Here is a 14983-nt window from a genome sequence, read left to right on the forward strand (position 1 = left end):
GGAGTCTTTATAATTATGAAATAATGCAAACAAGGGGGGGAAAAACAGCTAGTAGTTATTTAAATCACTCTTGAAATTCTAAAAAACTACTACATAAAACTGTTCAATTAATAAGAAAAATCCAAACTGCTGATGGCAGTTGACCTGGATGGCAGTTTTAGATGTGTAAAAAGTAATGAAGCTTCCAAGAAGGTCCATATTATCTGAAAACATAATGTGTGATAAAGTGTTTATTAAGCTGGCTTACTCGCTTCCGTTAGAAGTAGGAAATAAGTGCCATCAATGTGCACTGAAACACAGTATCAATCCAAAAAATTAGGAAGTTTTTGTTTTTAACCTTGGCATTTATTGGAATTTTAGACATCAGTGAATTATTAAGGTAATTGAGAGCATGTCATTAGCATCTTCTTTGAATAAAATCAATGTATTCACTCATCCATTTCAGAAGTAAATGCTCTCTGAGTACCTAGTCTGCCTGGGCACCGGCTGGCTGGCAAGGTCCTGGGCACAACACCCACGGGCACATGGCCCGGCCTGCTCTCCTGCAGCTGGCCTTTCGTGGGACTAGCATGAAAGGATCCACAAGGCCTCGAAATACATAACAAGCCTTTTCCGGAACTTTCTGTAGTTAGACTACACAAGGACCACTTAGGAAAGAAGCAATGACAGTGATCACTTTTCACAAAATGTACAGAGGGCGACAGCTCATGGGGGCAGGGTGGGCCCAACGTAAACCAACAGACCTGTGTGTCTGAACGCAGCCGTCACCCTCGGAAAGAGCTGCTGCTCATAATGGAGACCTGACACCAGCTGGGAGGACAGAAGCTCAGGGGTCCCAGCTCCTGCTTCACTCAGGGCACGTCCCCACTAGCAGACAGGTACATGGAATCAGCTGAGCCATTTAAATCAGGGCTTCTTTGAGAGTTATAATTGAACTTACATGGATTAAATAGCTCTATGTGACACCATGGCAGGTATTTCCTTATTTAAGCTAAGAACATTAGGCCAATTCAGGGAAATAAAAATAGGCTTTTATCCAGTCAAAAATGAAATCATTTTCTACATTCAAGTGAGTGTCCTAGGCCGGAACAGCAAGTATGCCTCTCTTCTGTTCGTTTATGTCATTTACGTAGTTGTGGGTCAATCTGTAAAAACTCCTAATGCACTTAATTAGAAACCTATAGAAATCTGTACTTCAACCAAAATTATGATCCTGGGTTTATTTTTAAAATCTTTCTTCCCATGTACTAAAACCAACCTAAAGACATGTGTCCTTTATCCAGACACCGCCCCTTACAAACCAGACCCTCCAGGGCCATATGTGACCAGCCCACAGGCTGCCGAGGTCTGTGAGCCCAGCCTGCAGCTTCCTCCTCCCCGAGGTCAGGCAACTGGGTCAGATCACTCAGCCGTGCCAAGGGGCTCCTCTGATGGGAACCCCGTTTTTGTACCTCCATCACACCCAACTGGTTCATTCAACAGGTTAAATAACTTTTGACTTTTCCTTTGTGGAAATGCTTCAGATTTTCATAGAAAGGACCTCTTAAAGAAATGAATCGCTGCTTTTTAAAAAAGCAATTGCATCTTTATATAATCCTTGATTCCAAACTTCCTAGGTTATTTTTAAGAACTTCTTAGGTTATGAAATCCTCCTTTGGTGTTAAAGGACTTAGTGAACAACATGCGAATCTGGGGTCCCAGGTGTGGCAGGAGGGGCTCTTCAGGACCAGAGCCAACGCTTCCGGCTTTGTGGTCACGTGGTCTCTTACGGGTACTCCGACAGTGCGGCACGATGCAGCCACGGGCAAAACATAAAGGATCGGGCGTGGCTGTGGCCACTGCCACTTCCTTACATCATGTGTGCCCGATTTAGAGGACGCCAGGGGCTGCCGCACTCCTGCTCACGGTGGGAGCCCATGGGAGACACGGAATGGAGAGGGTCCTGGACAAAGCAGGCTGCTCCAACCCACCCTCTAGGAAGGGAGGAGGACCCCAGCCTCCATGATACCATGTGCATTAGTATAAAACTAAAAACAAAAAAAACAACAAAAAGTATGAGCCAGGCACTGGGCCAGGAACTCCACAGAGATAAATGACATAAGCCCTGCCAACTGGGCTCTCCATCCATGACACAGTGTCCACAGGCCTTGGCAGGGACAGAGGGGGCCCATTCCAAGAAGCCCCAGCCCGTGGCCCGGCCCAGGGTGCCGACGTACTCGACGATGGCGTCCCGATCCGCTATGTCCCCGAGCACCATGCGCTGAATGATGCTGTTGTGCTCCTCCTCCGAGAGGTTCTTGTAGGACACCAGGGGGATGTTGTACTTTGTGGCCGGGGACGGGTCCACGCCCTGAAGCCAGGGATGCTTTTCAATCTCTTCTAAAGAAGCCCTTCTCTTGGGATCTCTCTGGAGCATCCGTGTGATCAGGCTGGAAAAGAAGTGAAATCCACTGTTAACGCAAACTGCTGGCCGGGCGATTAGGAATGGTGGAGAATCGTATTAATCCAAACTGCTCCCTACACTTATACCATCAATTTCATTAGGTTCACTTGTGGTGGTGGTTGGGCAGATGGAAATAAAGAAAATTTAGTGCCATCAGATTCATAAAATAAAAAATCACAACTTCTAGATATACTGAGAAGACAAACACACAAATACAGTTTCCTATCGTCTAGAATTAACTCTACGTATCAGTATCTGTCTTTGAATTAACTGTGGCTTAGGGGCATACCTGAACCAGAATCAAAGATCAGCAATGACATACAGAATACAGTGCATGAGTCAACTTGTTTCAGGAGGAATAAATAACCCTCCTGATAAAAACAACCAAAATGCCATATATTTTTAGACATGTATTTTGTTTAAAGGCATTGTGTTGGCAAAATAAGGAAGGAAGGGAGGGAGGGAGGGAGGGAGGGAGGGAGGGAGGGAAGAAGGGAGGAGGGAAGGGAGGTCAGCAGGTAAAAATGGAGTAAAAGCAGGACTGAGGAGGCGGTGACAAAGGTGGCCTTTGGCCTGACCATTTCTGCTCTGGTTTTGAAGGCTACACTGAGTGCATGAAAGATAATATAACATGTAGGGCCTATTGAAGGTGGGGAGCACAACTAGGGTCCTGGCAAAGAGCTGGGACCCCAGCTTCAATGTGAGGGTGAATGACAAATGAGAACCAAATCTACTGCTAAGATGTCCAGAAGGAAACTTTCAGGCTGGAAGCGCCCCTGGGCAACTAGTACAGAAGTAAATGCAAACCCTTCCTGTAGGAACTTAAAAAAACTCCCCATGTAGTACTACAAGGAATAAGCCTTCACAGAGAGAAGGGAAAAAAAAAAAAGAGCAATGGAAACAAGGTACCATTAGCAAGAACTGAAAAACATGACAGCAAAATCAGAAAGCAGAGACTTCAAACACTGAAATTTTCAGACACAGCATATATAATTGCATTAAAAATGTTTAAGACAACGGAGAAGCTTAAAAATACTATCAGGGAATAAAAAACCATAAATAGGGCTTCTAAAAGTGAAAAATAATCATTTCAAATAAAAAAATCATGGGCCAATTTTAAAAATTAGACATAAAGAAAATTAATGAATTGGAAGATAAAGAGTCAAGAAAAAACCCTGCAATGCTGGACTAAGAGTCAGAAAATATGAAAAAGGTTAAAAGACGAGGAGGACCGAGTGAAAATACCTACACATCTAGTTGAATTCGAAGAGGGAACGAAAAATAAGGAAAACACTGTATTTGAAAAGATACTGGCTGAGAATTTTCCAAATTCATCTCAGAACACAAATCCTGAACCAGGAAGCCTAACTTATCATAAGCAGAATAAACAGAAGCTCTTAAAAGCAGCCTGGGAGAGAAAGACAGATCACTTATGTAAGAACAACAAATAGACGCACAACTGACTTTTCAACAGCAACAAGAGGTGTCAGACGATAGTGGAGTAATAGCTGCAATTACCTGAGAGAAAATACTGTCAACCCAGAATTCTATACTCAATGAAACTGTCATTCAAGAGCATATGTGAGACAAAGACATTTTCAAGTAAAAACTGAGAAAGTTGTTCACCAACAGATGCTCATCAAAAAAAGTTCTAAAGGATGTAATTTTGGCAGAAGAATGTGATCCCAACTAGAAGGATAAACAAAGTTTTTAGCAAACAGCTGAGTAATTCTAAACAATTTTTTACTATATAAATGATAATACTGTCTAATTTATGGAGTTAAAAAAGATTACTGAAATATTGAATGTAAAGTGTTGTGAAGATTTTCTGTTGTTTAGGAAGAGAATAAAGGAATAACTAGATTTTATTAAATTAAGTATACAAAGATGTATGTGTGTATTAAAATAGAGAAAGGAAAATCGCTAAAATAATTGATTACAACTTCCAAGCTAGGGGAGGGGAAAAAGTCAAATAAGGAGAAAAAGAAAAACCTCCACCAATCCCAAAGGTCAGGATAAAAAGAAAGAAAGAAAAAAGAAAAGGTAGGACAAATACAAAGCATATAAAAAGATGGCATATGTATTTACATTTATCAGTGAACAGAATAAATATAAACGGAATTAACTCTCCAATTAAAAGACAGAAATGCTCAGATGGGATTAAAGAAAAACCCAGTTCCCAGTTGTTAAAAAAAGATGTACTTAAACCAAGACAATTAAAGGCTTAAAGTAAAAAAATGGAAAATTACACAGCACATGCATGGAAACCAAAAGATTAACTAAAACTAGGTAACACAGACTGACTTTAAGGCAAAAAGCATCAGAGATAAATAGTAATACAAAGGTTCAATTCACCTGGAAGAAACAAGTTTTCAACTTGTTTGTACCAAAATAACATTCAAAACAAAACCTGACAGATCTCCAAGAATAAAACAATAAATCCACCATCACAGTAGAAGAATATCTCAGTAAGTATTTGATCAAACAATCCAAAAACTCAGAAAGGATGTAAATAATTTTGAGCAGCATAATTAACAAGCTTGATCTTTAGGATTTATATAGAACTCTGACCTCAAAAATTGGAAAATATACATGCTTTTCCAGAACGAAAGGATTATTTACAAAAATTGTCTCCATGGTAGGCCACGAGCAGGCTTTAACAATTTGGAAAAAAATATAGCACCATATAGACTATATTATATTCTTGGATCACAATGCAAGCAAGTTAGAAATGAGTCACAAAGCTAATTAGAAAAACTAGTTAAAGATTTAAAACACCACTCAAAAACTCATGGGCCAAATAAACCAAAGAAACTAGAAAATACTCAGAATTGAATCATAACAAAAGGACTAAAGTAAAAGTTAGTGGGATGTAGCTGAAATGGTACTAGAAAGCAATTTATAGCCTTAACTATCACATTAGAAGAGGAAAATTTGGGAGCTGAGTATCCAACATAAAGGAAAAAAACAAAAGAATTAGCTCACCAACTAGGTAGGAGAAAATAATACAGACAAGAAAAAAGAATATTAGTAACATAAAACAAAAAATGTAACAGTAAATTAATAAAGACAAAGGTAGTTCTTTGAAAGACTAATAAAATTAACAAACCTCAGGCTAGGCTGATCAAGACAAAACTAAGAGAAGGCAAAAACACTCAATATTGGGATGAAAAAAGAGCAAGGTCCCCACTGATCTATCGACTTTAAGAATATAATTAGAAGATATTACAAATACTTGAGGCCAATAAATTTGAAAATTTAGATAAAATGAACGAGTTCCTTAAAAAACACAACTTAGCAAAATCAACACAAGAAAAAGTAGAAAACTGAATGGTCCTATGATTATCAAAGATAATTCCTCTAGGAGGGAGACACAGAGAGAAGGCTTCTCTTTCTTATGCTGGATACGAGTACAGAGGTGTTCATTTTATTACACACACATTTTAATCATTCTTTTGGATGATATATGTCAATATAAAAATAAGACTGTCCTAGTTTTTCAGTAGGAACTATGGAGAGACTCCTTGACTTACAAACACCTGACATGCACACACCATATGCCCACAGACAGCAGCCCTGCTTCCTGGGGTGGAGAATAATAAGGGCATAAACATCATCAATATTCATATTGAGTATTTCCAATGTGCTAGGGACCGAGCTAAGAGCTTTAAATACACTAATTCATTTAATTTTCACAATAACCATAAAAGGTAGGTTCTACCATTCTCACATCATTAGAAGGAGAAGCCAGTCTTGGAAACCAGAGTTTGAAAACCTAGGTTCTTAACTAGTATCTATCTAGCACATGGCCTAAGACAGGGCACTGCCTGGCGAAAAGATTCCTCAGGCTGTCAGACTGGCAGCCGATGGGAGAAACTCAAAACTGTTACTACAGCAAAATCCTTTAAGTGGCAGCTATAATCTCAGCTGAGCTTATTGAAAAATATCACCCAGAACGTCAATGAAATACTGAACTTCCAACAGTTCCTTTATTCCATTCCCATATTTCTCACTACACACAGCATTTTATATTCCAGATAATCAACCTGAGTGTACTTTTGGTTGCTGGCTTCCCAGAGTCACATAAACCAAAACAGAGCTCTTCAGTCAACTGGGGGGAGGGGTGTGCAAATAAAATTGTGAGACACACCATATAAATCCTAAAATGGTGTGCTGATGGTCTATTTCAGAAAAGAAAATGCCCTAACTCGTCTCTGGAACTTAAAATAATTCCAGGTGGTCGTGCTGTTTGCTCATGCACAGAGTTCTCGTGCTGATGTCTTCGAGCGAAAGTAGCCAGCACTCCCGGAGACTGAAGAGGCATGTAATAGGTTTCAGGAAAACTGGCATATTTAAGAGAAGTAATACATTCTGTACTCTTAATATTAAATTTCAAATCACGTTCTGGCGTTAACTCCCCAAACCACAAAACACTACATATATTAAGTTCAAAAGTTAAAATGAACCCAGATACTACACGCTTTCTGTTCTTACTTACTCTTTACACTCTTTGGACACGTGGGATGGCACAGTGTATTTACAATCCATGATCATCGTCAACGTTTCACTGTCGTTGGCCTCTTGAAAGGGCGGCTGCCCACACACCAGCATGAAAAGGATCACTCCCAGGCTCCATATATCTATAAATCAAAGATATACTGTTACATGTTGGGCTCGTTAGAAAACCAAAACCAGTTCAGTAAAAGCAGACTAACAATATTAGTTTATGTTTAACAATCAAAAGCATTTATATCTCAAAAAGATCTAGGGAAGAAAAGCCTCAATATGGCAGAGAAGGATTCTGTCCTATTTACTGTGTTTCACTCATTTAAGGCCCAAGCAAGTGCCAGGCACATAGCAAATGGTCAATAAATGTTCAATGAGGAGATGAATTAATTCATTTGTTAATGGCAAGAGCATCAACTGGGAAGTACCGTATTCAGATTCCCAAGCCGATGGACACACACGGCTGTGTTTTCCATTATATTATATACCAGAGATACAACTACTGTTTCCCCGAAAATAAGACCAGGTCTTATCTTTTGCTCCAAAAGACGCATTAGGGCTTATGTTCAGGGGATGTCCTCCTGAAAAACATGCTAGGGCTTATTTTCCTGTTAGTCTGATTTTCGAGGAAACACGGTAAGACATTAATACTCTGCCTACGGTCACAATTATCTCAGTTGTTCTTTACCTCATCCTGGTGAGATAACCAGATCATGTAACTCATGGTCACTTTATAGATGAGTAAATTAAAGCTCAAAGAGGGGAGAAATATTCCTGGGCTGTCAATAAGGAAAAAAGACTGGTTGTGTATTATTTGAGAGGAAAGAACTAGGACCAAAGGTGTCAGCAACAAGGAGGCACACTTTGGCTTAAAAACAGCAGGCGCTACTTAATAAAGCTGTTAATACCCTGCAAAGGGTAGTAAGTTTCCCGTCACTGTACGTATTCCAGCAAAGGCTGGGCGACCATCTGTGTGATACTCCGCATAAGGCACTGACTATAGGTCTGGACTAGTTGACATCTGAAGGCTCTAGCATTAGACTAACTCCTATAACAACAAATAGCCCCTTACTTCTTGCCTTTAAATAAAAAGCAAAGTCCTCAACTGGATGGGAAAATGATGTTTTTTTCAGATGAAAAAAGGATGAATCCTTTTAGGACGGGCATCATGTAAATTCATTCAAAAAACTGAAATATAGACATGATTATATAAACATTCATATTAGAAGAGAGAAATTCGAGAAGCTTTCTAGAACACAAAAGGCTTAGAGAAGAATGGAGGGCAGGCCATGTGGCCTTTGTCACTACATCTCAACTGCTGTTTTCTTTTAAGCTTAAACCAAAATAATGTAGGTTCCAGGTTATTTTCCAAGATAATTAAAACTTGTCAATAAAATACCTTTTCCTTGGCCCAAACTATACAAAGAGGGTAATAAAGGCAAAACCCCAAAAGCTATACACACCGTGATTTTTTCATATGTACAATAAATTTTACTAAGGATGCTCCAATGGAAATTAGTGAAGCAGAAGGAAAAATCTACTAACGTTAAAACATTTACAGAATGAGAATGAAAGGGACCTAAGCACCATTCAGTCCAAACCCTTGGGTCTGCAGTGTCCCTAAGAGGTCTGCCTGGCATTGCTTGGCAGATACATACATTATTGGACCTACTGCTCCAGGACAGTAAGCTGGCTCAGGACTCCACTCCACTGATTGACCCACATTTCTTTACCTTGACCTTGGAATCCAGAGGGCCATCCCCATTCAAAGTCAAACAATCTGACTAATGGTGACTAGTGGCACTGCTGTTTAACTATCCAGTGAGAAGAATTTATTACCCCAATACTAGTGATACCTTATTAAGATTTGTAAAGGATATTTATATAGGTTGATGTTTAACTTAAACCCTTTCTGTACAACTTGAACTTGCTATTTTTGGTCACCTGCCCCAACTCTAAAGCCACCAGTCTGAAAAGGTGGCAATTACAATTATCCTTTTAATGAACGTGTCCTTCATTTTACAAGACAATTATATTCTAGAAATTAACTATAAACCCATCTTTCACTTGGAATTTCATCAAGTTTTTGTTTATCATATATACTTGGCAATCTCCTTCACAAGGAGGGCAGATTTTTAAATGGCTTATAAAAACATGCATAAACAAAAATCAGGATAGTCAAAATAAAGATTTTCTCCAGTTGTTAAAATATTAACAATGTCTCATGATACTATCATACCCAAACCTAACCATTAATACATACATATTTGAGATACAATCAATTCATATATTTCCGTACAAATCCTACAAAAACAATTTTTATAAAATGAGTTTGGTTACATTATTTCTTCTACCATCTCAGACTTCAACTGTGGATACACTAGTCGTTTTTTTATTTTTTCTTTATGCTAAACTGGAGATGATATCTGACAGTGCAATTACACAAAACTCATGTTTTAAAAATATAATGAGTAATATAAGTATCAATTAATGATTACCCAATACCCCAATTCTCATTTGGTTAAAGAAAACTTTCTTTTTCTGTTAAATATTAAGCTCAATAGCTACTAGGCAGTCCAACTATTTGGAAATGTTCTCTTCAGGATCATTTGCCCAAGCAAACCAACACAGTCTACTTGTTAGGAAGTGATGCATGATTAGAAGAATAAAAATGAAAAACAACGTAAATACACACACACACACTGTTTCTAGTTAGGGCTCAAATCATTTCTGAACATGGAAATGTTTAAAATTCGGGAAACTTAGGAATACAATTCTATCCCAAGTAGTTTGCAAAGTGAAATGACACAATTTGAAGCATTTAAACTAGAGGAGAACGGCAGTGTAATTAAGGGGACAAAGTTTTGGAAAGGGCAACCGATCCCCGCAGCGAAATAACATGATTTTTCAGGGGACTCTTTGTTCCATTTCCTTATTTTCCAGACTTTTTCTCTTCTTTCTCTACTTTTTATCTTTGAAACATTTTACTTTTTCACCCTAAGGGCCAAAGGAAAGAGCTAAAAACAGTCACGAAAGAAACACAAAGTAGTATGACTAAGTTATTTAAAAATGTGTCCCTCATCTTTCAAATGGGAATAGCGACCGCAATGTACTTCCTCTTAAAGCTGCTATGAACATTAAAAGCATCGCGACTGAATCCATGTGAAGTCCTCAGGACAGAAGCTGGCACACAGCGTTCCTCAGAGGCGGCTGCTGCCGCCCCACTCTCGGTCCCCTGTGCCAGGCACTGTTCTAGGCACCAGCAAACACAGAGAGGAATGAGACACCCTCACCCTCACAGGGCTCCAGTTCACCGTGAGAAACAGACAGCGGGTAACAGAAACAGAAAGGAGGTGAGTTCAAGAAGGCACAAAACCACCACAGAGAAGAAAAACTCACAGAGATGGGGGAGGGGAACAAGAAAGGCCTCTTAGTAACACAGATTTAAAAAAAAAAAGTGATGATTCAGGACCTGGGTCTCCATGACTAGATACCTGGTGATACAGGATCAAGAATGGCATCAGGAAGGGTTATCTATCATATAATAGGGGCGGGAGGTAGTACTTGTCTTATAAAAATTCATTTTAGTGAGTATTTTTAATGATCTTTTCTTTTCCCATTTAAAAAAAACCAACAAACAAAAACAAAGAAAAAACAACTTGCTAATAAAACTACAAACTCCCAAGGTACAGCGCATGGCCTCAGCTTGAGACCCTAGGACCACAAGGGACCCACCAAGTCTGTTATGGGGGACAGAGGAGAGGAGTAGTGGGGGGGAAGAAACAGCACTGAACAGGGCTTTACATTACTTTCATTTTTTTGAAATGTTAATAGAATGTCTATTCATATTAAAGGTACACAGGTAAATAAACATCAATCATCTGAAAAATCAAAATGTTGATACTATTTTAAGCATATTTCGAGTTTTAAACCTATCTATAGGCCTTTGGTTAATAAAAAATGGAAAAATAAAATATTAATACCATTCCTTTGGTTAAAAAAAAATAATCTTCTAACTCATGGAACTGTGGGAAGGGTTGGACAGCTAATGAAGTCTGGTTAGTATACAGCCTGGAGCTATTGTTCCCCCTTCCCGGCTCTCAAGCTGGCTGGAAGGAAGCTCTCGGAGATGAGCACGGAAGTCTCAGCGCCTAACATGCAGCAGGCCCGTCTGTCATGATGCAATTGAATGACGCTACTTCTAGTCCTGGAGCGGGAGCTTATACTACAAAGTTCATTTTAGGCAGGCTAACAAAAGATCAAAATGAAAACAAAACAGAATAAAGGAACAACACACTAATGACTGATTTCAGAAAAAGCAATTGTCAAAAGGGGGTGGGGAGAATGTCATGACTACTGAGAGGTTTTCTAAAAACTCATTTCTGAAGGGAATTATCTAGACAGCGAAAGAAAAGAACAGGGATTAGCAAGTACCATGTTTTCCCGAAAATAAGACCCAGCCGGACCATCAGCTCTAATGTGTCTTTTGGAGCAAAAATTAATGTAAGACCCAGTATTACATTATATTATTATTGTATTATTTATATTATATTAGACCCGGTCTTATTTTACTATAAGACCGGGTCTTATATTAATTTTTGCTCCAAAAGATGCATTAGAGCTGATGGTCCAGCTAGGTCTTATTTTCGGGGAAACATGGTAATAAAAATGGGAAGACCAGAAGAAAGGCTTTAGGTAGAAACCTCTATTCTTGTCTCTGGCTTTCTTTCATCAGTGTAGCCATGAGTCATAAAGGCAGCAGTAAGAATAGAACGTTCTAAAAGCACTACAGTGAAGTGGGGACCAACATCTGTTACCACAGCACTTACAACCAGCAGGATTTATGCAACCACTTTGCAGTTCCAATTGTGGTCACCAGCAAAACTGACACATGACCCAGTACTAACTTACACGGCAGAGCTTTCTTAGAATAGCAAGGACTGCCACAGAAGTGTGGAGGCCCCGGGAGCTCCCTGAGGAAACCCAGGACCTTTGCCCTTGTCTGACACTCAGAAACCGCATGCCGATGGTCCCCTGGGTGAGCTACTCACCTGCATTCAAACCACCCAGAGCTCTAAAGCTTCTTTCTTGCTCCTAAGACTAGTGTTGGTTCTAAGGGACATGACTAGAGACCACTGTGAAAGTAACGAAGTGTCAAGTCATTTGGAACAATGAAGAATTTGGGCAAGTCCGTGTTTTAAGACATCTAAATTATTCCTGGTTTTATCAAACACGTGATTTAGAAGCAAAGTTTTATTATTCAACAAGGAATTATTTCTTCTCTTAAAAAATAAAGAAAGAATGAATGCCATCACATCTATTTCAAAACGTTTCTTTCCCAGGCCTGAATTCGTTAAAATGCTAACCGCTCCATGGGGACTGGAACTATCAATGCTGCCCAGACCAGCTTACCGTCTTTTACCCAAACCTGTGTTCTCGCGGGCTCACTGGCACCTCCACCCAACCAAAACTTAGGGGACATCCCGGACTCTGCTCCTGGGTCCTCCGACTTCCAGGTCAGCAGCGCCTGCAATTCCATCACGTGCTTAGGATCCTCAGAGGCTCCCATGCCCCTCAATGTCCCGAGGTCACCCTACACTGCCTCCTGCCTGCAAGCAGGGCCACCTGGTGCCCTGCAGCAACACAAAGTGCTGGAATTACAGCTACTGTCCTGTCCTCCTCCATTACGCACAGCTTTCTAGGATGCAGAATTAGCCCCTCCACGAGGTAGTGCTGCCCGACAGAAGTTTGCTGAATGGAGTGAACTTGAAACTAAGGAGAAAGCAGTGCTTCTGCACACACTGGACAAGGCCCTTCAAAGGCAGCTGTGGCGGAGGGTAGGGCCCAGGGGCAGCTGGCGGTCATTCATGTCCTTCCAAAAAAAGTGAAGAGGGAAAGGAGAGTAAGAAGTGCTCGGAGTGAGTGAGAGTGTGAGTGTGAGAGTGAGTGTGTGTGTCTGTGTGTGGGGGAATCAGTGAAGACAAGCTGCAGTTTGTTTTAGTCGTTTGTTTAAGGTCTTGTGCAAACTTGTTTTTCAAGTCAAAAGAAAACAGGAAACAGTTCAAGGAGTCAGAAGGTTATCGATCACGCCCTGTGGGGCTGCACACGCTCCCAGAAACCCACAGCACAGAAGACACCCTTGCAACTCAGCATTCTCTCACAAATCACTTCACAAATCGGATTTGGCACCAATCAGGAAGTGACCCTGACAGATGAGGAGGGAAAGATACACCAAGCAAAACAGGACAGTTGTGCGATCCTTCAGGAGACCTGGGTTCAAATCCTACCCTGGCCATTTAATTAGCTCTGTGTTCTTGGCCAAGTTACCTGGTTTCTGTGCATCTTCGTTCTCTCTGCGATAAACTGCAGGCAGCACCACTTATCTGGTAATTTCTGAGAGGGTGTCTGGGCAGAGAGTGCTACATGCAGCAGTGCAGAGCTGCAAGGATTGATAAAAACCATGACCTCTGAGCACAGGAGAGAGCCTGGCAGGGACAAGCAAAAGGGATTTTATACTTTTTATTCAATATACTTCTATATATTTGAATTATCTTACAAGAACATTCATTTATTGTGAAAAACGTAATTAAAAATTAGCTGCACTTATCAGGGTACAATGATGTGGACATACTTTAACTAAATAAGCAGAAAGGTCTTTATAGGAATGTAAAAGGTAATTTTAAAAAGCCTGGACATGTCCTCTACTCACTGAGACAGTAATTCTCAACCTGTGGTCTGGGGACACTTGGCTCGGCCACGTTCCCTTCAGGGATTCAGAGACCAACCTCTCCACAGCATTAACAGCTACAGCAGGAATTATTTTAATGGTAATTTTTTTTTTTTAGCACAAATAACTTCCTTCAATGATTTAGAAAACTCAAATAGTAAACTCAATGATGTTTCATAAAAATCCCTAACAGTCTTATAAAATGTGACCAAAGGACAAAAAAAGGGGCAGGGTTATAGGGCCACAAACATTTGGGGTGAACCTCAGTTTTCTTGGTGGCATTGCAACACAACAGTGTGTAAGGAGGGGTAAGGTTCAGCCACAGATTTGTAGCTTTCCCCAATTAGATCTTTAAAGAAATACCTTGTGACACAGGGCTTCCTGGTGGTCCATCACACACCTCAGAAACTGTACCTCTGCATCTCTTTGAAGAGAGGAAGTACAGCTTTCCTCGGACCCATGGTGAGTCTAGAACTCATTAAACATACATACAGAAGCCAAGAAAAAGGAAGGACTATGTGAACAAGGAGAAAAAGAAGAGCAAGGAGGGCGACCACCATTAAACTTCGTAAAGCAGTTTATAGAAGAATGTCCATTTTTCATTTCTGTAGTTCATCTCTGTAATATTTATTCATTTAAACAAACATTAAGAATCTGTCGTATTTACCAGGCCATGAGGATGGGACACAGATAAGATACAAACAAACACACAGTTCCCTCTCTCAAGGACCTTACTATTGAGCAAGGGGGACAAGTGAGCCATCTGGAGTATGCAAAGCTTGGCATCCCCCCATCCAATTCCAAAGGGACAGTCAACCAGGGCATGTACCCTCTGCATTTCATCAGCCTCTTTTTTTAGCCATCTACATACAACCCCTCCATTATTTTTATCCAACGCACTTTTGTGCCTACTCTGTGCCCGGCTTGGTCCCATGCGCCAGAAATGAATACTATCTCACTCCAGTCTTGTTTTCCTACTCAGACAGTGCCACAGATGCTGAAGCCCTACGATTTTTTCCTTAGGTTCCAGGGTTTAAAATAATTCTGAATTAATATTTTAAACTATTAAATGAGGCAATGTTTTACACTATCCTGGATATAATTTTAAATACATCACTATAAGGCTAATAAATCAAGGTAAATTAGGTAAGTCGGTGTTTTCCAAAGACAAAGCCAGTCATATAGAAAATGGGTTACGTAGAACGATGAATAAGAAATATAAAAACAGCGAAGGACGTGGATCTGGACTCAGTTGTAATGAAGCCCAGTCCCATAGTACAGTCTCCGCTGATGAACTTGGCTGAGCT

At 40.1% G+C, this 14983-nt stretch overlaps 1 protein-coding gene across 4 annotated transcripts in view; it reads right to left on the minus strand.

Moving 5' to 3' along the window:
- SNRK (SNF related kinase) overlaps nt 1-14983 on the minus strand; it is a 48207-nt gene that overhangs the window by 7947 nt on the left and 25277 nt on the right. For all 4 annotated transcript variants that reach the window (XM_019724111.2, XM_019724112.2, XM_074312534.1 and 1 more), the window contains 2 exons: nt 6942-7083; nt 2217-2429 (listed from right to left, as the gene is read on the minus strand). In XM_019724111.2, the coding sequence (XP_019579670.2) occupies nt 2217-2429; nt 6942-7083 (355 nt within the window). The remainder of the gene's footprint in view (nt 1-2216; nt 2430-6941; nt 7084-14983) is intronic.

The sequence above is a fragment of the Rhinolophus sinicus genome, linkage group LG10 (assembly GCF_036562045.2).
Source record: "Rhinolophus sinicus isolate RSC01 linkage group LG10, ASM3656204v1, whole genome shotgun sequence".
Taxonomy (NCBI): Eukaryota; Metazoa; Chordata; class Mammalia; order Chiroptera; family Rhinolophidae; genus Rhinolophus; species Rhinolophus sinicus.